Consider the following 25,981-nt stretch of genomic DNA (forward strand, 5'->3'; position numbering starts at 1 on the left):
TAGAAATACCTAGGGTAGCCAGTCCTGGGGCTGAAAGGCAGGGCTTCCTCATCAGCAGTTCACTAGGCAAGCTTGGAAGGTATGAAGGCTTTGCCTAACGCGAAATCGGGAAATCCTGGCTTTCCAGAATTCACCTACCTCATTCAGTATAGCTCTTGGCTTAAGAGAAAGTGATTAAGGATTAAAGCAGGGGTGCCATTGCTTAAGAACACTAATAGGAACCAAGTACCTCAAAATCTATTGACATAAAATTACAACTGATTGAATTTAGAGTGGCAGTGGCATTTGAATATTCTTGTGCATTTGGACACAATTCTTCAGTTCTTTATTTATTTATCTAGATACTTTATCTATCTATCTATCTACTTATTTATTTTGGCCATGCCGTGCAGCCTGCGGGATCTCAGTTCCCCAATCAGAGATCAAACCTGTGCCCCCTGAGTTGGAAGCAGAGTCTTAACCACTGGACCACCAGGGAAGTCCTTGACATAGTTCTTAATGCACATTATATATGTATATTAAGTCACTGCATATCCAATACATTTCAGCAAATACCACAGAGGACCTAGTAGTAGTATGTATTGGATACTATGCTTGGTACTGAGACTATACTGGCTTTTCGTGATGCCAGACCACTCAATCACTATAAGCCTGTTATTTCATCTATGTAAATAATATTGTGATATATGCATAGCTATGGTGAAGACTTAAAGACCCAATGAATATAAAGTCCTGAGCACAGTGTGTGCCTTCACTCAAATCATAGCTTTTTCTTTTTTTAACTATTACAGTGGTAACCTAGACACACAGCCCTGTAATCCTGAAGCTCCAGTAGAAGATACAATGACCAGACATAATGACAATCATGAGGATGATAAGGGTATGGATACTACTACTAATAGCAGCTAATACTTATTTAGAACTAACTATGACCAAGGCACTATTCTAAGCACATAGCTCATCAATCAATCCTTATAACAACCCTTTGAAGTAAATGACTAGAGGTCCATGGTAGTTGGTATACAAATATGTGGGAGTAACCCTCTAAACCTCATTCTTGAGTGGCTGGGAAAGTACCTTCTTGGAATTAATACTATTAACCAGGTAAAACGACACAGCGTTGTGGGGCTGAGACCGTAAAAGAAGTTCTGAGCAAAAGGAATTAACATGTATGAATGCCTAGAGAAGAGAAAGCACATGGATGACCAAAGAACTAAAGAAGTTCAATGCCGGCAATGTCTACGTGAGGCTGCCAGCAATGTATAAATTCACGTGTTAGGAAAATCGGCTACTGGATAGAAAAAGAGAGGTGTTCTTAGGAAAGGCAGGGTTTCCTAAGAACGACAGGAATTGTTTGGTTGGTAATCTGCCAGAGAAGCCCACCTGTTAGCAGCAGCCTGTACTGGGGGATCCTCTGAACCGGCTTGAGCAGGTAGTGCTTGAGGGCCAGATTAGCACAGCGTGGGCTCATCTGAAAGGAAAAGGCATCCAAAGTAAACACACGCATTTTCCTAAGAAGCAAGGGACCCAGATCCAAGTGCTTGGGAAGCTGAACTTTAAATAGCCAGCCACTCTGGGATTCATGGAGAAGCTCCCTTCAAGGCACAGCTCCTATGCTGAGTGGGAAACCAGAACCACCCACCACAGAGTCTACCCCCTCTTGTAGCTACATCTCTGAATTCACTGACTCATTGGGAAATTCACAGCCCTCTTGCAGAGGGTGGAGGGTGGAGGCGGCAGTCTCCGTTGTAGGCCAATCAGAGGCAGCAGCTACCACTTAGAAAAGCATCTACCAATGTATTCATGAACACACACCAACCCAACAACCAAGAAGGAAATGCCTGGCCCCCAAAATAAGGTGGCAGAAATAAAACTACTGGGAACTGGATTCAAATAATCATCAGAGCCTATCATCAATATACTCATAATAACAACAGTTGGTGCTGGGGAGAATGCAGAAATTAAGGGCAACCTGAAAAGCAGCCTTGCTAAGCAAACCTCGTCTTATAAGCCTGAAGAATGTAAACTTTCTCAGATGAATGGCTACAAAAGACAGCCCCCAAATCACACTGTATATGGGAACATTTGATTCTGGAACCCTTCTGACTTGACCACAAGGACATTTGATTCTGCCGAAAGTTTTTTTCTTAGTTTGTACAACAGATACTGGTGCCCATTCCTGAGCCTCACCACCTATCTCCAATAAAGGTATTTACTGTGGGTTGACATCAAAATGGCCAAGTGAAAATGTCCTTGCCTCCTAAGATGTACTGGTGTTCTTACACAGCTCAAGTGGGAAGGAAACAGTTTTTTCAAATATGATGGTTCTATCTTTTTCTAAATATGTACATCCAGGGTCTGGTATATAGAATAATTATGAAAGTATAATGACAATGCATGTTAAGAAAGCATTGAGGGACTCCTCTGGTGGCACAGTGGTTAAGAATCCGCCTACCAACGCGGGAGACATGGGTTCAAGCCCTGGTCCTGGAAGATCCCACATGCCACGGAACAGCTAAGCCCGTGTGACACAACTACTGACGCCGTGTGCCACAACTACTGAAGCCTGCGCGCCTAGAGCCTACACCCCATAACGAGAAGCCCGCGCACTGTAACGAAGAGTAACCCCCACTCGCCACGACTAGAGAAAGCTCGTGCATAGCAAAGAGGACCCAACACAGCCAAAAATAAAAATAAATAAATTTATTTTTTAAAAAAGAAAAAAGAAATGAGAAGTAATGAGACATAAGCTTAAAAAAAAAAAAGAAACATCGATCATGCAAGCATCATTAGATATTAGACAGCTAACTTTCTCTGTCATGTTTTCTTTTGCTGCCAAGGCAACAGAACAACTCACTGGACACTGATGAAAACCTGGGTCAATTATCAGTTGCCATAGCTGTATATACCACACTTCCATCTTAATATCAATAGCATGAAGACTTCAGAAGAAAGGAAAAGAGGGAAGAAAAGACGACAAATGATTTTAAAGTTTAATTACCGTACAAATTAGAAATCAGCCGTATCTTAATACTTCTAAAACTTTTCTAGTTTGCTGTAACTGGAATTCACTAATATTTTTAGTTTCAAAACAGAGAAATGGTAGCAAAACAGAGGTCAGTAGCAAAAATACCTCAAATTCTCTAACAACAGCAGCAAAACCTGGGTTTTTCTTGTACTGCTCGTCCAACAAAGCTATATTCTTATCAAATTCTTTGATGTATGTGGAATACATTTTTAGATATGGTCCCTTCTTTACAAAGATATCAGCAATTCTTTGTTGTTCCGTCCTAAGGATACAGAATAGATAGACAAAAACAGAAAAAGAGTCATTACGGTATCCAAAACATATCCAATGATGAGCAGAGCCCCATTTCCAAGCCATCAACTTACCTTTTTTTCCTCTTCTTGTAAGAAATATCCCCAAATGCCCACTCTTTCCCATTTCCATTATTGCTACCATTACATCTTGCCTGGACTCTGCCAGTCCTCTGACTGGTCTCCCTACTTTCACCATCTCATGCTTCTGTATAGCCAGAGACTGTTCAGAAAATTCAGATGAACTTTTAAGATAATTTTTTATAAATGTAATGATAAAGTACGGACAGGAAAACTCTTTTTAATTATGTTTTATTTTATCATGCTTTTAAAAAAATAGCTTTTAATCATTCCTCAGCCCTTAAACTCTGTGTAATTTTATACTTAAGCTGCAGCTAAGTATTAATCATTATTTAGCATATTTTCCCAACATGCAGAAGCAAGATATCTGCAAAACACGCAGAGGCATTTTCCTGGATTTATGTATAAAGAAAGCTTAGAGGGAAATTTTTATCATGAAAGTAGGTGATACACCATGTTGTTATTTGGGGTTCCCCACGGACTTCAACAATAAATTCATTCCCCCTAGACCAAACTGTACACATTTCCAAAGATGTCACCAAAGTTTCTGTTACTGTCTAAAGACCAATAAAAGCAGTTAACCTTTGGTATTCTTTTCCTGTTCTAAAATCTACAACATCTACAACGATGTCATATATGTGTAAATTTTCTAAACCAACACATCTACCTATTATCTCAGTGAATGCCCTCCTTTCCAAAATGCAGAGTTTCCTGGCTTGAAGCTCCAAAAAAATAGATGAGACATTTAAAAATGTTTCCAATGTGAATACATCAACTAAACTCTCCCAATTTCAAAAATCCTGATTATAAAGGTCACCTATAGAAAGTTAAATTGGCTGACTATGGGCCCTTCCTGCTATCGAGGCAACATTACCAAAAAATTTTAAAATTTAGAGTACCGAGCTAGGTGCAACAGTGAATTTTGGCCGTCCAAAGTGATCAATCCACAGGTAACTGCCAAGAAAACTCAATATATTGAAAAAACACAATGTCAGGAACAATGCCTCTCTGTCATATGCAGCGCCCTTATAGCTTTATCTAAACTTGGAAACTGGGAAAGCTGGTCAGTCCATTTTTACCAGTTCAACATTCTTTCCTCCAGTTCCTTCAGGAGATCCCGATTGAGCTCGTACAGCTGAGGCAAGTAGTATAGGATCTGATTTAGGATCCGGTCCTCAATCACTGGTTTCCCAAGTTGCCTGGAAGCATGGGCTACTGCATCCCGGAAATCCTGTTACAGTTCAGAGGAGGAAAAACAATATACATACATATGTAACTTAATAAAAAGCTTTTTCCCCAGTCACTCTCTTCCCTAAAACAATATAAACTGCAAATTGTTATTTCCCACGAAGAACTCAAACTGAAAAGTACCCACTTCCTCCTATCCCACTTACCTGGATAGGACACACACACACACACACACACACACACACACACACACACACACGCACACACACAATGGCTGGGGTGGATATTTGGTTTTAAAACAGATTGTGTGATATTTCTCTTAAATCTTTTGATCTCCAAACTTAGTAATTATACTAAGGGGGTATCTGGAAATTGTATTGCAACTCTAAGTAGTCCTTAAAATTATTCCAATACTACTATATGAACAAAATCCATTTATTTTAAAAGTCTCCAAATCTTAATTTTATTTTGGAAGTGTCCCTTTGTCCACTTTCAGTAATTATTTCCCAAATGCTGGAGCATTCTAAGTGAGGCATGTGGAGGGTAGTACATTCTTGATAATCAGAGAATACTGGAACCAAGCCCTTACTCCTAAAATACTGTGTTTGTTTGAGTTAGCTCCATTTTCCTCAACTGTTACATGGGTTATGAGACTTTAATTAGATACTGCACACAAAGCTTCTTACAATGTATTTGGCACACAGAATCAACAAAACATTTTAACTCTGGACCTTAAACTCTTTCCTCCCTTCTATCCCACCTCCCCATAAATTCACCAGAATCTATACTTTTCACAAATAAACACTTTTCTCATCACATATCACTTTTCCCTGTAAGACTATTTATACCATGTTTTAAGACAGGCCCACCCCACCCCACCCTATCACTCCAGAGGACTTGGAAAGGGTGGGGTTGGAAATGGTACTTCTCTAGATTTCACTGTATCTTGAAGCCTACCCCCAGGGGATAAGTAAAACAATGGTGGACTCTGTTCTATAGTCCTGAGGATTCAATAACAAAGATTGTTCCTTCTTAGGAACAGGAGGTTTAATTAAAATGGTAAAGCAAAGCTTGGGTAAAACAGACTCTCTACTAGGCTTTATCTCCTTTCTCCTTTCTAACTGCTTTCCCTTCAGGAATTCACTGGGCAAATCAAATAAACAAAAAAAGACCCTGATTTCTTCCCTGATCCTTTCAGCACTTACCCCTTACATACATACAATAACCATTAGTATTTCTTTTTAAAAAAAATAAATTTTTATTTTTTAATTTTTTAAAAAAATTATTTATTTATTTATTTTTGGGTGTATTGGGTCTTCATTTCTGTGTGAGGGCTTTCTCTAGTTGCGGCGAGTGGGGGCTACTCTTCATCGCGGTGCGTGGGCGTCTCACTGTCGCTGCCTCTCTTGTTGTGGAGCACAGGCTCCAGACGCGCAGGCTCAGTAGTTGTGGCTCACGGGCCTAGTCGCTCCGCGGCATGTGGGATCTTCCCAGACCAGGGCTCGAACCCGTGTCCCTGCATCGGCAGGCAGAGTCTCAACCACTGCACCACCAGGGAAGCCCCATTAGTATTTCTTATGCTTCCTGTGAAGGGCAACAACCTCATACCTAATTTAAAAGTACAGAAAAAGCTCCCAGAGTAATGAAAATAAAAACAAAAATAGACAAATGGGACCTAATTAAACGTGAAAGCTTCTGCACAGCAAAGGAAACTATAAACAAAACAAAAAGACAACCCACAGAATGGGAGAAAATATTTGCAAACAAAGCAATGGACAAGGGATTAATTAATCTCCAAAATATATATAAACAGCTCATTCAGCTCTATGTCAAAAAAACAAACAATCCAATAAAAAAATGGGCAGAAGATCTAAATAGACGTTTTTCCAAAGAAGACCTACATATGGCAGAGAAGCACATGAAAAGATGCTCAACATCACTAATTATCAGAGAAATGCAAATCAAAACTAGTGAGGTACCACCTCACACTGGTCAGAATAGCCATGATCAAAAAGTCTGCAAACAGGGGCTTCCCTGGTGGCGCAGTGGTTGGGAGTCCGCCTGCCGAAGCAGGGGACACAGGTTCGTGTCCCGGTCCGGGAAGATCCCACATGCTGCAGAGCGGCTGGGCCCGTGAGCCATGGCCGCTGAGCCTGCGCGTCCAGAGCCTGTGCTCTGCAAGGTGAGAGGCCACAACAGTGAGAGGCCCGCGTACCACAAAAACAAAAACAAACAAACAAAAAACAACAAAAAAAGTCTACAAACAATAAATTCTAGAAAGGGTATGGAGAAAAGGGAACCCTCCCCTACACTGTTGGTGGGAATGTAAATTGGTACAGCCACTATGGAGAACAGTATGGAGGTTCCTTAAAAAAACTAAAAACAGAACTACCATTTGATCCAGCAATCCCACTCCTGGGCATATATGAGAAGAAAATCATACTTCAAAAGGATACATGCACCCCAATGTTCCTTGCAGCACTATTTACAATAGCCAGGACATGGAGGGGAACTTCCCTGGTGGTCCAGTGATTAAGACGCCACACTGCCATTGCGGTGGGCACGGATTCAATCCCTGGCCAGGGAACTAAGATTCCCACAGGACTTGTGGTGCAGACACACACACACACACACACACACACACACACACACACAAAGACATGGAAGCAACCTAAATATCCATCAACAGATGAATGGATAGTGTGTGTGTGTGTGTGTGTGTGTGTGTGTGTGTGTGTGTGTACAAATACAATGGGGTATTACTCAGCCATTTAAAAAAAGAATGAAATAATGTCATTTGCAGCAACATGGATGGACCTAGAGATTATCATAGTAAGTAAAGTCAGACAGAGAAAGACAAATATCATATGATATCACTCATGTGGAATCTAATTCAAAAAACAATACAAATGAACTTATTTACAAAACAGAAAGACCTACAGATATCGAAAACAAACTTACGGTGATCAAAGGGGAAATGTGAGGGGGAGGGATAAATCAGGAGCTTGGGATGAACACACACTACTATATATAAGACAGATAACCAACAAGGAACTACTGTACAGCACAGGGAACTCTACTCAATATTCTGTGATAACCTATATGAGAAAAGAATCTAAAAAAGAATGAATATATGTATATGTAAAAATAAATAAATAAATAAAAGTACACAAAAAGATTCCTTTTCTGGGAATTCCCTGGTGGTCCAGTGGTAAAGACTCCACCTCTGGGCTTCCACTGCAGGGGCGTGGGTTCTACCCCTGGTCAGGGAACTGAGATACCATATACCGCGATCCTGCATGCCGTGAGGGGTGGCCAAAAAAAAATTAAAAAACGATTCCTCTTCTAAGGTATATTTTAGACAAGTCAAATCTTATGTTCAACAAGTGCTAATAAATCCTTCACTTAGGTCTCAGTACCTGGGACTAACTATCAGCCCAAAACCGTCATATTTAACCCAAACGAACCAACTAGTTAGACCAGTAACTAAAGAACTAATTTGACAACTAATTACTTTAATATAAAATAAGAATTCATTACTTGTACAAACTACAATCCAGAAAACCACACAAAACAGCTCCAGAAACCAAATGGATTTGGGCCAAATTCCATCTCCCAACAGCTTGTTTCTATCAGCATTCACATTTAGTAAGAGAAAATAGAGCCAACTTAACACTTTCGAAAGTCATTAGACTTTCCATCAGGCAGAACTATACAGAATATATTTACATACCATGAATAACATCCTCAATTGCAAATGTATTCAAAGCACCACAGTTAAACATCTTCTATAGCATTTTTTTTTATTTTACCAGTTTAATGATTAATATAATTTAGATGCAAGAGTTTCCTTGTTCAGCAAAACCAGAAGCACTGCCCTTTCTTCTGGTAGGATAAATGATGAATATGTTTGTCCCTTGGCAGCAGGATGACTTTTATTTTCCAGTTGGAAGGCATTTCCTCAGCCAGGACAGTGACAGCAGACATTAGCTGCTAAGTAGCTTAAGGACCCTGTTTGACACAGCTTTTGCTAGACTGTATTCCAAATGTCTGCCACCATTGCCAAAAAGGAAATTGGTTTATTTAAGACACATTCAACAGACACTAGCCAAATCCACACTGCACTGACCAGTGAGGTGGCCACCTCTAACTGGAGGTCCCTGTCACATACCAGGCAAAACTTTTTTAGTTTTTTTCCAGTACTACTGGGTGGTGTCAACAGCTCTAGAGGAATGAATGGGCTATGATGTCTTTTTTAAAATTATGAGTAGCATGTCAGAATAAAAGAGAAATATAATTATAAGTGCAAAAGAAGAACGTTTAACAAAGACAATAGGAATTTAGAGAGTTTATACCCAGCTATTAAATATTATTCCTAAGACCCAGAGAGTTACATATTCTAAACAAGTACTACCAGGGCCATTGTTAGTCTTCATGGTGGATTTTTGAAAACAGAAAAGAGCACCCCTTCCTCCAGGCCAGTGCAACTCAGACCAAGGACCCTACTCATAACTGATGGCCTTCTTAACCGCACAGCACAGCCCTGGCCCCAATTCATTCCCTCACCTCATGGGCTACCATCCCCTGAAAGCCAAGTGCAATGGCCCCAGTGCCAGATGCAACTAATTCACACAGGAACTACACACAATCTCTAACTTCTCAGCTCTTCATGAACCTCAACCATTTCCAAACTCGTGCCACTGGAAGGAGGAAACTTTTTTTTTTAATAGAAAGGATGATTACAACATATGTCTGGTTATTTTTCTAAATGCTAACAGCCAGGATAATTTGGGAAAGTGTGATGACCCTTAAGAGCCAGAGGCAAAACTATTTTGAGGCAGAAGAATCTAAATTTGCCAACACCCCCTTGACTAAATCAGTGAGGATGCAAGACCACAGGACTGGCACTTTCAATTAGATCCAAAGTATACTTTTTCATACTGGAAAAGGTGGGTAATTAAAATAAAAGAGGTGAGGGGAGCTAGAGTGTAAAAATGTTAGGTAAGCGGGTGAGTTTTTTTATATCAACTACATATACTTCAATCTATTGCTCTAACATAAAACCTACCAAAGATTCTGTATGCAAAACTGAACCATCTACACTCTAGTTTCTGATCACCAACAACTGGGCCTTTTTAGAAACAGAAATGGGTTTCTGGATAAAAAAGCATACCATAATAGTATTCTTAATAATTCCAAGAAAACCTACAAATAAGAACCAGATCAACTTAAAAAAAACTCAGCTCCTTTGAGGTATTAACATACTAGCCTTACCAGCTCTGATCACATTGGCAAGAGCAAGCAAAAATCGATGCAAATAAAATCAAGTCTGAACATCTAAAGCAACGAAGCACAAAACAGATGGCCTTGTTTGTCAGGTCAGGCTTTATATCTCCAGGACCAAAGAGAAGTTAAGTGAGTTAATAACCAGCTGTCCTGACTGGGCTTCCTGACCTTAAGGCATTACTTAACCACTATGATGACACAGTGAATTACAAAGACTAAATGGACATATGAGCAGACAGGGAGCTCTGCAGGGCTCCCTGCCTACATGAAGGGCATTAAGAATCACTTCACATTAAGCAAAAGCAAAGCAGCTGCTAAGGTCAAAGAGCTTTGAAAAATATACAGAAAGCAGTGTGATACTATGAAGTTAAAGGGGGTTGGGGGGAAGGCTCCATGTTAACAATTTCATTTTGTTTTGAACTGCAAATATGTGACCCATGAAGTTACTCCTCCCTCTATGTTCAGACCTGGTGATATCATGTACAATCATCAATGCCAAACTGTATAACACATGGATGAAACCTATCCTTTGTCTCAAATCTCCAACCCCTGCTTAATAACATTAAGAAATAATCATCATAATATATCCTAAATGATCATCTTTAGAAGATGAAAAACTAGAACTTCTCCAGTTTCCTGGTCCAACTGAAAGAATTCTGAATGCAAGCCAATATACTCAAAGATACACTGTACCCTACATAGCATGGCAGAGATTTCAAGTAACAATTTTTAATCAATTTCTGAACACTCACTTAGTGCAAGGGATCAAACACACCAGAGTTCAAAGTCTGGCTTTGCCATTTAATGGGTTTTACCATTTAGTGGGTTACTTTTGGCAGTTAGCTTACTTTCTTCATTTAGAAAAACAGAAATGACATCTGATAGGGTGGTTATGAGGATTAAAATAGATAATTTGTGTAACATATGCTGCAAGGTGCACAGAGAGCACTCAATAAGGGCCATTTATTTAATTAAAGGAGATTTGGTTATCTTAAATGATACATGACCACCATTTAAGATCCACAAGTCCCTGGAAGCTTGGAAAGAGAGCCCTCAAACAGAGGTCTATAAACAGAAGGAAACAGTATACCAAACCAAGGTGAGGGGAAACAAATACCTCAGCAGCAAGACAAAGGCACTCCTAACAATGGACTTCAGGGACTTCTCTAGCAGTCCAGTGGTTAAGACTCCATCCTCCCAGTACAGGGGGCACAGGTTTGATCCCTAATCGGGGAAATAAGATCACGCATGCCGCAAGATGTGGTCAAAAATTAAAACAAACAAACAAAAACAAACCAAAAAAAACCAATGAACTTCATTCAGGGAAGGACAGTCCTCACGCAAAGGAAGCTGCTCAGAAGTGAAAGTCTGGTAGCCATGTCAACAGACACTAAAGGCAGATTCTTTATAACTAAAGAACAAACGATACTTATATGGTTCTCAAAACTGAAAAGACAAGGTGTATTCAGTAGAACAAGATGAACTCATTTTAAGATGGTAAAAACTGGAGGCTTCTATGAAGAAGTCTTTTGTTATTTTATTTATTTATTTATTTATTTTTGGCGGTGTTGGGTCTTTGTTGCTGCGCGCAGGCTTTCTCAAGTTGTGGTGAATGGGGGCTACTCTTTGTTGCAGTGCATGGGCTTCTCCTTGCGGTGGCTTCTTTTGTTGCAGAGCATGGGCTCTAGGCACACGGGCTTTGGTAGTTGTGGTTCACGGGCTCTAGAGTGCCGGCTCAGTAGTTGCAGCACACAGGCTTAGTTGCTCCACGGCATGTGGGATCTTCCCGGATCAGGGCTCGAACCTGTGTCCCCTGCATTGGCAGGCAGATTCTTAACCACTGCACCACCAGGGAAGCCCAAGGAAGTATTTTATAATGCATTTTTTAAAAAGATATATTCTGGGGGCTTCCCTGGTGGCGCAGTGGTTGAGGGACCACCTGCCGATGCAGGGGACACGGGTTTGCGCCCCGGTCCGGGAGGATCCCACATGCCGCGGAGCGGCTGGGCCTGTGAGCCATGGCCTCTGAGCCTGCGCATCCAGAGCCTGTGCTCCGCAGCGGGAGAAGCCACAGCAGTGAGAGGCCTGCGTACCACAAAAAATTAATAAAAATTTTTTAAAATAATAAAGATATATTCTATTTACTAATAGACATCTGAATGTCCAAGTAGCTTTGCCTCTAACTCTATGGATTTTAATTGGGAGTCTCTCAAATATTCAAGGTAACGTATATCCCAGTCTAAGGCAATTGGTAGAACAAAGATGCTTCATTACGAGTACCACTTACCTACTGCTTGAGCAGCCCATCTTTGTTAAAAAGACCTCAAAGTCTCTAACCATTTTCTTTCAAAATATATTTTTTAATCATGCTATTTAGACTTTTAAAAAATAAGCTTATAGATATGTCTATTAAAACAGTCTCCCATCAGAAAGCAAATAAGATAACAAAAGCAAAAAAACACTATCATTTGTACCTAATTATATTAGATGTCTAAGGTGTTTTATCTGGAAAATGGCATTTATATACAGTATAATGGCAACCTCTGGATTGGACAACTTATGCTACAAAAGAGAAAGAAATATATAAACAACTAGAGTTTCACCAAACCAAGTATTATTCGTCAGTTTCCTATCTTTCATTTAACATACTAATTTAGTACGATACCAATAAACAAAATAGATAAAAATTCCTGCTTTCATGGAGCTTACTTTCTAATGGAAGAAGGAACCTAGTAGCGTATTTTTCAGGAACAAATTCTATTTTGATTGATTTTAGTAAAAGCTTACTAAGATAACATTAAAACTAAATAGTATGGATTTTAACTGACATAAATACATTCTAAATAATAGCACTTTATCTTGAAAGACTTCCACTTAGCCTGCAGCTAAAACTAATTGGTGTCTAACAGTTTTCTGTATGATCACATTTAACCATTACACCAACTTTACGTGGTTATTATTATTCCCATTTTCCAGAAGAAAACAAGGCTTCCTTAACTTGCACAAGAGCACACAGTTAGTGGCAGAAGCAGAATTCTTAACCACTAACCAATTAGTCCCATTCATTCATTCAGTAACATTTACTGGGGGCCTTCCACTGAATAGGAATGATGGGGGACTCTGAAGATACAGGATATCTGCCCTCACCTAGCTTACATGTTAGTACAGGAGAACAAAAACAAACAAGTAAACAAACAGATATACAAAACATATGAAGTATCAAGAAGAAAAGAAACAAAGGAAAGTTGAAGAGAAGAGGATGGTCAGTGAAGACCTCTCTGAGGAAGTCACATTAAGCCCAGACTGGAAGGATAAAGAAAGAACTAGCTATGAACAAATGAAGGAAGGATGAACATTCCAGGAAACTGCATTGGCAAAATCTCTGAGCAGGAATAACCTTAGCACTGAACTAAGAACTGAAAGGAGGCTGGTATGGCCAGAACATGGTCTGCAAGTGAGAGAAAGCCTTTCTCTCTTTCACCAACATTTCACCTCATTACTAAAGGCCAAATCACAGAGCGCCTTGCAGGCAGGGGGAACCATAATTTACTATCCAAACTGGATCATTTTTGACAGTAAAAGGGAGCTCTATTAATAATATTATGCTAAGACAGTAACCAAGATGGTCAAAAGCAGACTAGGACAGATGGTCAACCTACTTACAGGACTTGGTAAATAGCATGGTTTTTATTATATAATGCAGTGAGAATCATTTAAAAGGTTTTAAGCAGGGGAGTGACATGATCTAATATATATGTTAAGAAAATCACTCCTAATATTTTATAGGAAAAAAAATCTTTAAGGAACAGATTGAAGGGGGCTAAGAATGGACATAGGAAGCCCAGTTAAAAGGCTGGTGCTGTTTTGAGTATGAGATGATATTCTGGACTAAGGTGGTAGCAGTAAAGAGGAAACAGAATCAGCAGGTTTGCTGATAGTTCGGCTGGAGAGGTGAGAGGGAGAAATGAAGAACAAATCCTAGTTTTCTGGCTTTGGCAGCTATATGGATGGCACTACTATTTTGAAAAGTGAAAGACTGCCTTTTAAGAATCTCTTTTTTCTTTGGACTCAATAGGGTATTGACTTAGAGACAATGTGTATACTGGACCTTTTTTCAAATCCAGGTCAAAGTCCAAGAGCTCATGGTTGGTACTGCAGAGTGAGGACCATATAAAACGTCACTTACAGTCTTGCTACTGCCTCTGCAGGCCCAATTTTTTCTCACAAACTTCAGAAGAATCAAAGCCCTCAGCTAAGTGCACCAATTCTTAGAACCTTAAGTATATTTTAAATCACATAACCTCTACCCAAATCTAATTCCTCCCAATGTAATATGATAAAATTCATTAGATTTAAAAACACTTTTATGAGCTATAGCATCTGGTTCAGCAAATTCAAAACAAAGAAGTGATAGAGAGCTACAGTAACATATTAAAGTGATATATAAATTGTTAACAAACTACTCTGATATATTAAACTTTTTAAAGTATGGCTACTCTATTGGACAGTGCTGATACTGAACATTTCTGTTTCACAGAAAGATCTATTAGTGCTATTCTAGAGTCTCTAATATGGAAGACTATTAATGGGAAATCATATATAACTAAACAGTAGCTTCTCCCAAGCCAGGTGGATACCTGGTTGATTTCCAAAAATACCCACTGAATTATCTAAAGCCTGTTAGATATTTTAAAGCAGTCATATTCTATCATATAACACAGAAGTTAATCCGTTTAGAGGAAATCAGATAGCAGGAGCACTCAGGATTAAAACAATCCACGTGCTACCTTTACGGGGTACTTTTGGTAGAAGAGTAAATATGAGCCTTAACAGCACAGTGGGAGTGCTGGATTGAAACAAACAAGATGCTTTTGGCTTCACCCACATTATCCTGGTGACAAATCCCTCCTAGTAATGGCTGGGAACCTGTTTGATGCCTAGTTGTTAAGATACCCGCTAATGTTGGGCTCTAGTGAGTTAACATTTGCACATACCAGACAGGATGTTAACATGAGGTTGGCAGATGATCTACTCTCACTCCTACATTAAAGGCTTAGTAGGTTTTGAAGATGTGCATATCAAGGTGGGTTATGGATGATTCACTCTGTTCAACATCATCAGAGAAGAGGCCAAGGCCATCAATCAGATCTGAGATAAGGGAAATATTTTGGTCTAATTGTCTCTTTTTATAGGGCTTATGCTTTGTTCCAAAAATATATAGGTAAGAACCAGGATATATATATATTTTAAAATCAAATGAACATACTGGTAAAGCTTTTAATTGCTTCCCTACCCACCGGAATCAGAACTTCCTTCATTAAAATGAAATTTTAATACAGGAGGAAAAGGGCATTTGAAAGGGATAGAATCGTGAAAAGTCTACTGCCTGGTAATATTAAAATGAATACTTCCCATTCATTGATGCTCTATAAGGGAAGAAGAAGAAGAAAATGTAACAGCAATTTGAGACCTTACCGTATATTGCACAATACTAGGTTCTTTTGCATACCTTATTCCACCGATTCCTCACAACCTGAGAGATGGGTATTTTTATCCCCATTTTACAAATGAGGAAAGCTAGACCTAACAGGTCAAACTTTTTTTTTTTTTTTCCCCACGCCACGCAGCTTGTGGGATCTTAGTTTCCAACCAGGGATCGAACCTGGGCCCTCAGAAGTGAAAGTGCAGAGTCCTAACCAGTGGACCGCTGGGAAATTCCCCAAACTATTTTCTAAAATTCACATACTTGGTAAGAAACACAATCTACTACGCCAATGCTTCTCCAAGTGTGGTCTACAAATTGTTACTGGTATGCAAGGTTTGATCAAATCGAACAGTGGAGTTAAACATAGCAATTTTTGCCTCTACAAGTTTACTCATTCACTTGCAGATGCTTAAAGTTTCCTTGGAGTGGTCCTATTTTTATTTAAACATATCTATCAGAAAATATGTCCAATAGATACAGTTTGCTCACCCTAGAGATATGTTCTAAGTTTTCCAGAAAAACAGCAGTTTAGCATTTCTTCTCCCCCTGCAATTGCTTGTACAATAGAGAAGATTGGGGCATAACAGCAAATGTATATGGAGTTTATTTTGCTAAGTCATTTATATTTATCAAGTTTATCATTAATTTTTGAATTGACGATATGCTTGTCAATAACTCTGGGTGACCAAATATTGCCATATGAATTTTAAAAGGGAACTTTCCAATATAGTCAAGAGTTATATGAGGAACTATTCATGGGAAAATAACTTCTCAAAACAAATTAGCAATGTTAAGAAATTTTTTTTTTTTTTTTTTTTTTTGCGGTACACGGGCCTCTCACTGCTGTGGCCTGTCCCATTGCGGAGCACAGGCTCCGGACGCGCAGGCCTAGCGGCCATGGCTCACGGGCCCAGCCTCTCCACAGCATGTGGGATCTTCCCGAACTGGGGCACAAACCCGTATCCCCTGCATCGGCAGGTGGACTCTCAACCACTGCGCCACCAGGGAAGGCCCAATTACGAAACTTTTAAGAAAAAATTTCCAAAGCTAGAGATTTTTTACACAGGAATTAGACCGCCATGTGTCTATTGGACCAAGTACAGAGCACAAGGCGATCATTTGGTGAATGATCCCACCTTGAAGTATAACCCATTTTTCATGTTTATATATCTATTAAAAAAAAACACTGAAAATCATACTCTTTGCAGAGACATAAATGGGTGTATATTTTGTAAACCTACCATTTTTCAGCAATTCAGTTTAATATGATGTTAATAATTACCATCTAAGTAAACTTCTTGGATGGTAATTCAATTCACTTCCATTTCTTTTTTGTTTCCTCTACTTCAACCTTTTCTTTTGTTAAGTCTTAATATCTTGCCCAAATATAATTAAAATAAAGTAACACTAAAAGCATTTTAACTGCCAATGAGTAATGAAACTTGTGAAAACTTGCAGGTACAAAGGAGTGCATGAGAAAAATGAATATGCAGTCAGACACATAATTGTTTCCCAACAGGTTTGTTCAAGTTCACAATTATAAAAACTGAAAACAGAACTTTATAAAGTTAATTGTAAAAATTTCTATTTTAAGAGTCTTTCTAGGAGCTTGTTCAGTTAGTTTTAAACACTGATCATGACATTCTTTACCCATTGCTGTGCAAAATTCTACTGTAGCAGACATCTTCTGCAAAATGCCCAAGAAGAAATATTATCCTTTTAATAACTCTTTATTATGAAGATAGAAAGTTTAAAGACTTTGGAAATACAGATATAAAGGCTCTGTTTCAGAAATCATCTGGGTATACTACACATACATGAGATTAATGCATTTTAGAAAATTTCTCTCTTCACATATGTGTGAATTTAAAAATATAACCATGTATTAGAAAGCACATACATGTATATACATGTTAATTTAAATATATTTAAGTTAATTATGCTGAACATAGTGAGGGACAGGGAAAGATGTAAAAGTAGATAGTCTCAGACTTCAAGAAAATATTAGCAGATACTTACAATATGCAAAAGTTTTAACACATCCACAAACCTGTAAAAAACAGCAATGAGACACGTTTTAAATGAGTCAATGGGGAAACAAATAGTCTTCTGAATTGGAAACTGGATACCTACACTTTCTCTGAGCTCATGATCTCCTTGGCAATATGATGGACTTTACTTTTCATTCCAGTATCTTCACCCTGTGATAAGAGTGCATTAAGAAAACATGAACTCATAAAAGGATAATGAAGATCAGCTTGGAGCTAGTTAGACGTACATTCAAGCTCTGATACTTACAGGTTTCAATTAGAACACATTTCATACTATATAATGTCTCAGATGGCAAACGTGGAGGTTTAGATGTGGTTATTAAACCATGATACGCGACTTGCTGAGAGCAATCAGTAATCCTCACCATTATCAACAGTGGACTGATAGACTGCCCCAGGAGCCCCAGAGCCCTGGTGGGACATACCCTCAAAGGTTCAAAACTAAAGCCACATTCTGCAGCCACTGAAGCCTACAGATATCACATGATGTGAGTTCCTGGGGTGCACACAAGTAATTTAAGATTAGGAAAGATTCAATAGGCATGTATAAGAGCACTTCACCCTCAGTAAAGCTACTCTAAATCAGGCAACTTAAGTGCCATCTGAAAAGTGCTCTTCACAGTCTATACCACACACATGCCAATATTATAGCCACAGGTACTCTCAACTTACTTAAAATCCCTTTTAGAAATATGCTCTTACAGTCAAGGCAGTTTTATTCTAAAGAGCTGAAAAGAATTTATTTTAATATGTATTGTATGGTATGAAAATTAAAAGCTCTAGCAGGGACAAAAAGTGTACCTTTTGAGAAAAAGAGAGGTGATTATGAATGAGGTCTCAATATTTATGCGAGATTACTGTTGTAGTTGTTTTCATTTAAATACTGATGGAGCTGGCTTTGACGCCAGGGCAGTAGAGGAAAGGAGAAAAGTTTCTCTCCATTTCTATTCTGGTGAAAGATCTGAACACTACATTTACAGAGTGAAAGGCAAGAGAGTAAACAAGGAACAAGCAGTCATAAAATTTCAGGTATTACATGTAAGGTGAAAACTATGACTGCTGCCATTAGAAGGAAAGTGCACTGATGTTTCTGTTGAAGAAATGTCAGATCTGGTTTTACAAAGAGGCCTCTACATTCATGCTGGCATTGGCAATACCAGGACCCAGTTATTTTGTGCTGCACAGAGTGCAGCTGGACAAGGCAATGTCACAGTAAGGGTAAAAAGTGACCTTGACAGTCCAGTAGTCCAGTCACTAATAAAATGACAGGAAAAAAATAATGGTAGTGACTAATTCTTATTTATTTATTTAGGAAGTGAACTCTCAGATTATCTCAAAGTTTTACTTACCCAATGTTTAAGTCTCTGAAAATAATAATAGTAACAGTGTGAAATAGTCTTCTTTTCCAAACTGAAATCATGACTAGGATGCTAGCACATCTGCTTACCTGAGCATCAAGGAAAGGACTATCTTATTTCTTTTTTTTTTCTTTTTTCTTTTTTTTGTATCCATTTGCTTCCTCACACTGTCAGTCTTTCCCCATCCCCACCAGGATAGAACAGTGCTGCGTGTGGTGGCCACGGGGGTGCCCCGGCTCAGACGGCCCGTCAAGGGAACCTGCTGAAGGGAGCCAGGCTGACCGAGAGGCTCTAGCTGCTGCACATTCAGAGTCACCACAGCAAGAACATCAGGCCAAGTACTGCAGGCTGCCCCCAGCAAGGATGACCAGGAAAGAGTACTAGAGCCAGGCCCCCCTGCCTGATGCAGACACCTTAGCAGCCAGATCAAGACTTTCTCAGAACTGCCTTGGCCTGAGGCTGCTCTCCCCCCAGTCCCTCCTCCCCTCTCTCCTAGCACAGGCCACACCTGCAGGGAAGTCAAAGGCTTTTCCTACCACTCCGGCTTCCTCCCTCCCTCCCTCCCTCCCTCCCCCACCCTCTCCTTCCTTCCCTCCCTCCCTCTTTCCCCTCACAGCCAATTGCCCCAGTAAGTCTCCTGCAAGTCCTGCTGCTGGTCTAACCTTCTTGGAATCCTTGCCTAGGACACTGTAGGCAGTCGACAAGTACTGTGTGAGCAAACAGACCTCTAGAAAGAGTGAGGCTGTGGAAAGTACATGAACTTTAAGTTGCAAGGATAGAAGTTTGGGTTCCTGCCCTGCCATACGTTATTTGTAACCTTAGGAAAGTTTCTGAGACCTGAGCCACAGCTTCACCATCTGTAAAATGAAGATAATGCCACCTCTGGCAAGGGCTGTCAGGAGGATTAAACGAAATAATTTACCTAAGTTCCCTAACAAAAGGTCTCATCAACAACTGTGAGCTCATTCTGCTCCTACCATTTAATGTAGCTACTGCTAAGAATCCTTTACCTTTCCCTTTCACCAAACTAAATACAGCCCCAAATAATCCTATACACCCACTAGTGAATCCCTTGTTCAACTGAGCCTACCTGATGAATAAACTTTATTTTCATCCTTGACTTGCCTATGAGAGACTTAGTGTTTATTTTAGTAGATTTTAGAAAGTGAAATCTCGTTAGAGATGGGTATCTTAATACTCTGAAACTTAAGCTATTTCCCTAAAGCGTTAAGTAAAACATGCTTTAAAACAAACACACCAATATAAAATCTGAAACTGCAGTTCAGCACCAACTTCTTATGCCTGGGATTTTTAGAGCCCCTTTAAAAATTTTTTTAGGGGGACTTCCCTGGTGGTCCATTGATTAAGAATCCACCTTCCAATGCAGGGGACATGGGTGATCCCTGGTGGGAACGAAGATCCCACATGGTGCAGGGCAACTAAGCCCCAGCACCGCAACTAGAAAGCCCACCTCGTGCCTCAACTAGAGCCCACGTGCTCTGGAGCTTGCACAGGACAACTAGAGAGGAGCCCACAGACTGCAAGGAAAGATCCCACGTGCTGCAGCTAAGACCTGACACAGACAAAAATAAATAAATAAATAAAATTTTTTAGGACTTCCCTGGCAGTCCAGCGGTTAAGACTCTGCGCTTCCACTGCAGGGGAAACAGGATCCATCCTGGTTGGGAGCTAAGATCCCACATGCTGTGTGGCCTGGCTCAGCCAAAAAAAAAATTTTTTTTAAGTTTGTAGCCTTCTGGATTATGGTGTTTTCCAAGAAGATACAGCATACGGTGACTTCGTGTAGATTTCAACTTAGCAGTTTTTACAAAAAGACTTAAGCATGATAATGTATGCACTTGAACATGCATCCTATTGTAAAAAGCCTCCAGGTGGATAAACTAAATTATTAGTGGTAGTCACTCACAGCGGGGGGGGGGGGGGGGGGGGGCCAGGATTAGGAGGTGTGTGGATGAGGGAATCTTTTGTATGCTTCAGTTTTTACAGGATTGGCTTCGTAAGTTGCAGGTCTGATGCAAAGTGAAATGTAGGCATCTTGTTCAAAATTATTAAGAATATCAAGATTGTGACAGTAGAGCTTTAAACGAAGTGAGGGGCCTGTGTGACTGTACAGGTTGCTGGCTCATGATGCTGCCCCCAGGCCTTTATCATTTTTATTAACCTAATTTTTTATTGAGGTATAGTTGATTTACAATATTATATTAGCTCCAGGTACAACATTGTGATTCAAAATTTTTATAGATTATACTCAATTTAAAGGAATTAAAAAATATTGGCTATATCCCCTGTGCTGTACAATATATCCTTGTAGCTTATTTATTTTGTACATAGTAGTCTGTGCCTCTTAATCCCCTACCCCTATCTTACCTTACTTCATTATTTGGAAAAAAAATTGTTTTTACTTGCTTCCAGAATTTCAGTGTCAGAACCAATGTATAAAAATAGATGCAGTTTAATGAAAGGATGCTCAACGTCACGAATCATTAGAGAAATGCAAATCAAAACTACAATGAGGTATTACCTCACACCAGTCAGAATGGCCATCATCAAAAAATCTACAAACGATAAATGCTGGAGAGGGTGTGGAGAAAAGGGAACCCTCCCGCACTGTTGGTACGAATGTAAATTCATACAGCCACTATGGAGAACAGTATGGAGGTTCCTTAAAAAACTAAAAATAGAACTTCCATATGACCCAGCAATCCCACTACTGGGCATATACCCTGAGAAAACCATAATTCAAAAAGAGTCATATACCACAATGTTCACTGCAGCACTATTTACAATAGGCAGGACACGGAAGCAACTTAAGTGTCCATCAACAGATGAATGGATAAAGAAGATGTGGCACGTATATACAATGGAATATTACTCAGTCATAAAAAGAAATGAAATTGAGTTGTTTGTAGTGAGGTGGATGGACCTAGAGCCTGTCATACAGAGTGAAGTAAGCCAGAAAAAGAAAAACAAATACCGTATGCTAACACATATATATGGAATCTAAAAAAAAAAAAAAGGTTCTCAAGAACCTAGGGGCAGGACAGGAATAAAGATGCAGATGTAAAGAATGGACTTGAGGACACAGGGAGGGGGAAGGGTAAAGTGGGACAAAGTGAGAGAGTGGCATTGACATATATACACTACCAAACATGAACTAGATAGCTAGTGGGAAGCAGCCGCATAGCACAGGAAGATCAGCACGGTGCTCTGTGTCCACCTAGAGAGCTGGGATAGGGAGGGTGGGAGGGAGACGCAAGAGGGAGGAGAAATAGCGATATATGCATATGTATAAGCCGATTCACTTTGTTATACAGCAGAAACTAACACACCATTGTAAAGCAATTATACTCCAATAAAGATGTTAAAAAAAAGTTATTATTAAAAAGAAATAGATGCAGTTTAACAATGAATGAAGCTCTTCTGAAAATTACAGTTTAATGATTTTTTAAAGTATGTCTGTTTGTGTTCTGTATACGTTAAAATGCTTTTATTAACTTAAAGCATTGCTGACATTTCAATGAGTAAATAGGAAGAGGATTCCTCAAGGTTTTACACCATGTTAAAATTTAGGTTTTTAAAATTATAATCATTTCTATTCTCATAAGAAGTCACACAGATATAGATATAAGAAATATAAGAACGTCATTTTTAGATTCTTTTTTTAGTGTATCAAAAACCACTGAATCGAACATGGTAGTAGAAGTCCTGTTAGTGAAGGAGATGAAACACAAGGAATATATAAAGTGAGAATTGGATCAAGAGCAGAATCCCAAAGAACACTCATTTAAAACAGGGATTTGCCAAGCTTCAAAGTTGATTATTAGCAGAGTTGGGACGAGAACACAGATTTCCCAATATCTAACCCAGAAATTCTATTACACACTGAATCTCTCATTATCTGCTGCTAATCATGGCATGTCCCTACAAACATTCACTGCTAAACATATACCCACGTTTATCTCCTCTCCTCTCTCCTCAAGATTTTACAAATCCAAACATTCTGCAATATTTGGTTTAAATTTTTTTATGAAACAAATTATTATATATAACATTGAATTTCCCCTCCTTCTCCAGGAGTAAACACTAACCTCACAGTGTGCATTTGTCGCTTCCATGTTTTCATATTTTACTACAGAAGAATTTACATACAATATCAAGAAATCCTAACCCTCCATCAGAATATAAGTATTGTCATCCAAAAAATATTCAAAGTAAGCTATGAAATCAACTACTTACAAAAATAATCTTTTTTTTTTTTTTGGCCGTGCTGCGTGTCATGCGGGATCTTAGTTTCTTGACCAGGGATTGAACCTGTGCCCCTGCATTGGAAGCACGCAGTCTTAACCACTGCGCCACCAGGGAAGTCCCTGGCCGATGGATTTTTGACAAAGTTGTCAAGGCAATTCAATGGAAAGATAGTTGGAGTTTATCTTTATTTTCAACAAATGGTTGAAAATTGCTGGAACAACTGGATATCCACAAGCAAAAAGATGAATTTATACTCTACCTGACACCATATACAAAAATTAACTGAAAATTTACCCTAGAGTTAAATGTAAGACCTAAAGTTATAAAGCTTCTAGAAGAAAATCTTTGTGACTTTGGTTTAGGCTAACAGTTTTTAGACAGAACACCAAAAGCATGATCCATTAAAAAAAATATATTGATAGACTGAACGTCATATGTTAAAATTTTTTATGCTTCAAAAGACACCATAAAGAAATAAAAAGATATGCCATAGGTGAGAAAAAATACTTGCAAATCATGAATTTTGTATCCAGAATACATAAAAAATTCTTATAATTCAATAAAACTGTTAAAAATGGGTAAAAGAGGTGAATAGACAGTTCACTAAAGAAGATATAAGAAGAGCCAATAAGTATATAAAAGATGTTTAACATAATTAGTCATCAGGGAAATGCATTAAAACCACAATGAGATATCACTTCAAACCCACAGAATGGTATAATCAGAATTCAGAAAGTAGCGAGTATTGGTGAGGATATGGAGAAACTGGAACCTCATGGTAGCCCTTACTCACATATTGTGATTTAGGGTTTTAGCTGTCTCCTAATATCACTGATGGCAGAGTTTATATTTCTTATCCTCCCTGTTATTCTGAGATCATTCCCCAAAGGAAGAATGTACCATTTTTACTCCATCATTTAAAAATCTGACGTTAGTAATTCAATATCCATAATTTGATAGCAAGGTTAGTAGTAGAAAACAGCTCCACCGTCAGCTAATTCATTGCTCTACAGTTGTCTGAAAACATTACTAATCACTAAAACCACCAGGCAGCTCTTAAATTTCAGATTCCTCGGTAACTGTCTTGGAAATTCTGATTTCGTAGTTCTGAAACGGGGCATGAAAGTAGATGCTAGAAGAGGAGATTAAAGATAAATAAGAAATAGCTCCAGCCTTCAAGAAGTGAACAAGGGATAAAACCATATATACAAATAACTATACATAAGGACAACTATGAAATGTGCTGATATCTTGAAGGAGGGAAGGATCATAATCAGGAGTGGTGTAATCATAATCAGGAAAAGATTCATAAAGAATAAAGCATTTTAGGGGCAGGATAGGAATAAAGATGCAGATATAGAGAATGGACTTGAGGACACGGGGAGGGGGAAGGGTATGCTGGGACTAAGTGAGAGAGTGGCACAGACTTATATACACTAACAAATGTAAAACAGATAACTAGTGGGAAGCAGCTGTATAGCACAGGGAGGTCAGCTCGGTGCTTTGTGTCCAGCTAGAGGGGTGGGATAGGGAGGGTGGGAGGGAGATGCAAGAGGGAGGAGATATGGGGATATATGCATATGTATAGCTGATTCACTTTGTTATAAAGCAGAAACTAACACACCATCGTAAAGCATTATACTCCAATAAAGATGTTTAAAAAAAAAGAATAAAGCATTTGATGGCCTTCAGTCACTCGTTGCTACGTACTGTATGTACCTACTGACCAAAGCCAGAAACCTGGACTCTACTGTATTCTTCTCCACACTCTGTGATCACAATTAAGTTAGCAAGCCCTGTTGATTTGCGCTTCTGAATATTTTATTAATCCTTTCCTCTCCTTCCATATTGCCTCCTTATTTCTTGCCTACGTTACTGCAGTAACCTAGGAAGTGGCTTCCCTGCTCTAGATTTACCCCACTGTAACCCATTCGCTCCACCGCCACCAGAGTACTAGCTCTAAAATGCAAATATAATCACATTAGTTCTCAGGTTGAGCTACATTAGCAGCTCCCTATCACCTATGGGCAACAAAGACTGAACTTTCTTTGCTATGTTTAGAAGACACTCCACAATGTGTCTAGTTATCTTCACTAGTTTCATTCCTACTCCTCGGCACTGTGTATCCAGCCAAATTGCAACCACATTGCAACTCCAAGTGTGCTCTGCCCTTACATGTCTGTCCTTCTGCTTCAACATCCCTCCTCACCACCTCCCCCTCTCCCAAAGATTTCTGCTTGTCATATTTCAACTCATCCTTTAAGGTGACAGGCACTCAAAGGATTCCTCCTTTATGAAGGCTGCCTTGATATTCTCTCCCTACCAGCCCCAAATGACAAGATTATTCCCTCTTTTTTTTCTTAAAAAAAATTTTTTTTGGCTGCACCGCTCTGCACGCGGGTTCTTAGTTCCCCAACCAGGGATTGAACCCGCGCCCCTTGCAGTAGAAGTGCAGAGTCTTTAACTGCTGGACTGCCAGGGGAGTCCCAAGATTATTCTCTTATTAGTGGAGAATTTTTAGGGCTTAACCCAGTGGATTGTGCTTATTTGCTGACATGTCTGAATTCTCTCTTGTCTGTGACCTTATTCACCCCTGCCCCCTTCTGTGCAGAATGCACCGCCTGGTTCACTATGCACTTAAGATGCCTGAATAAGCAGGTGTACAAGGGTGGCTGCCACCTTCTCAGAATCTAAGACCAGAGCACATTGCTTTTGAATATGTGTTGAGTAAAATGAATATGTAAACTGAAAGAAACAAAAAGCTCATTATAGCTATTTCATCATGTAAGAGAGTAGGGTATTGGACTAGACGATTAAGGCCTTTTGCAATTCTAAAATTCTGGGAGTCTGTGTATTCTATTGTCTACTTTACCTTTTTTTTTTTTTTTTTTTTTTTTTTTGTGGTACGCGGGCCTCTCACTGTTGTGGCCTCTCCCGTTGCAGGG

At 39.3% G+C, this 25,981-nt stretch overlaps 1 protein-coding gene across 1 annotated transcript in view; it reads right to left on the reverse strand.

Annotated features, from left to right (window-relative positions):
- The window catches only part of FGD6 (FYVE, RhoGEF and PH domain containing 6), a 107,148-nt gene that overhangs the window by 37,874 nt on the left and 43,293 nt on the right, over positions 1 to 25,981 (reverse strand). Inside the window, exons 4-8 of the mRNA XM_067009898.1 lie at positions 17,492 to 17,559; positions 17,378 to 17,408; positions 4,479 to 4,630; positions 3,134 to 3,290; positions 1,384 to 1,471 (exon numbers count right to left, since the gene is read on the reverse strand). Of these exons, the coding sequence (XP_066865999.1) occupies positions 1,384 to 1,471; positions 3,134 to 3,290; positions 4,479 to 4,630; positions 17,378 to 17,408; positions 17,492 to 17,559 (496 nt within the window). The remainder of the gene's footprint in view (positions 1 to 1,383; positions 1,472 to 3,133; positions 3,291 to 4,478; positions 4,631 to 17,377; positions 17,409 to 17,491; positions 17,560 to 25,981) is intronic.

This window comes from Kogia breviceps, chromosome 12, assembly GCF_026419965.1.
Source record: "Kogia breviceps isolate mKogBre1 chromosome 12, mKogBre1 haplotype 1, whole genome shotgun sequence".
In the NCBI taxonomy this organism is placed as follows: domain Eukaryota; kingdom Metazoa; phylum Chordata; class Mammalia; order Artiodactyla; family Physeteridae; genus Kogia; species Kogia breviceps.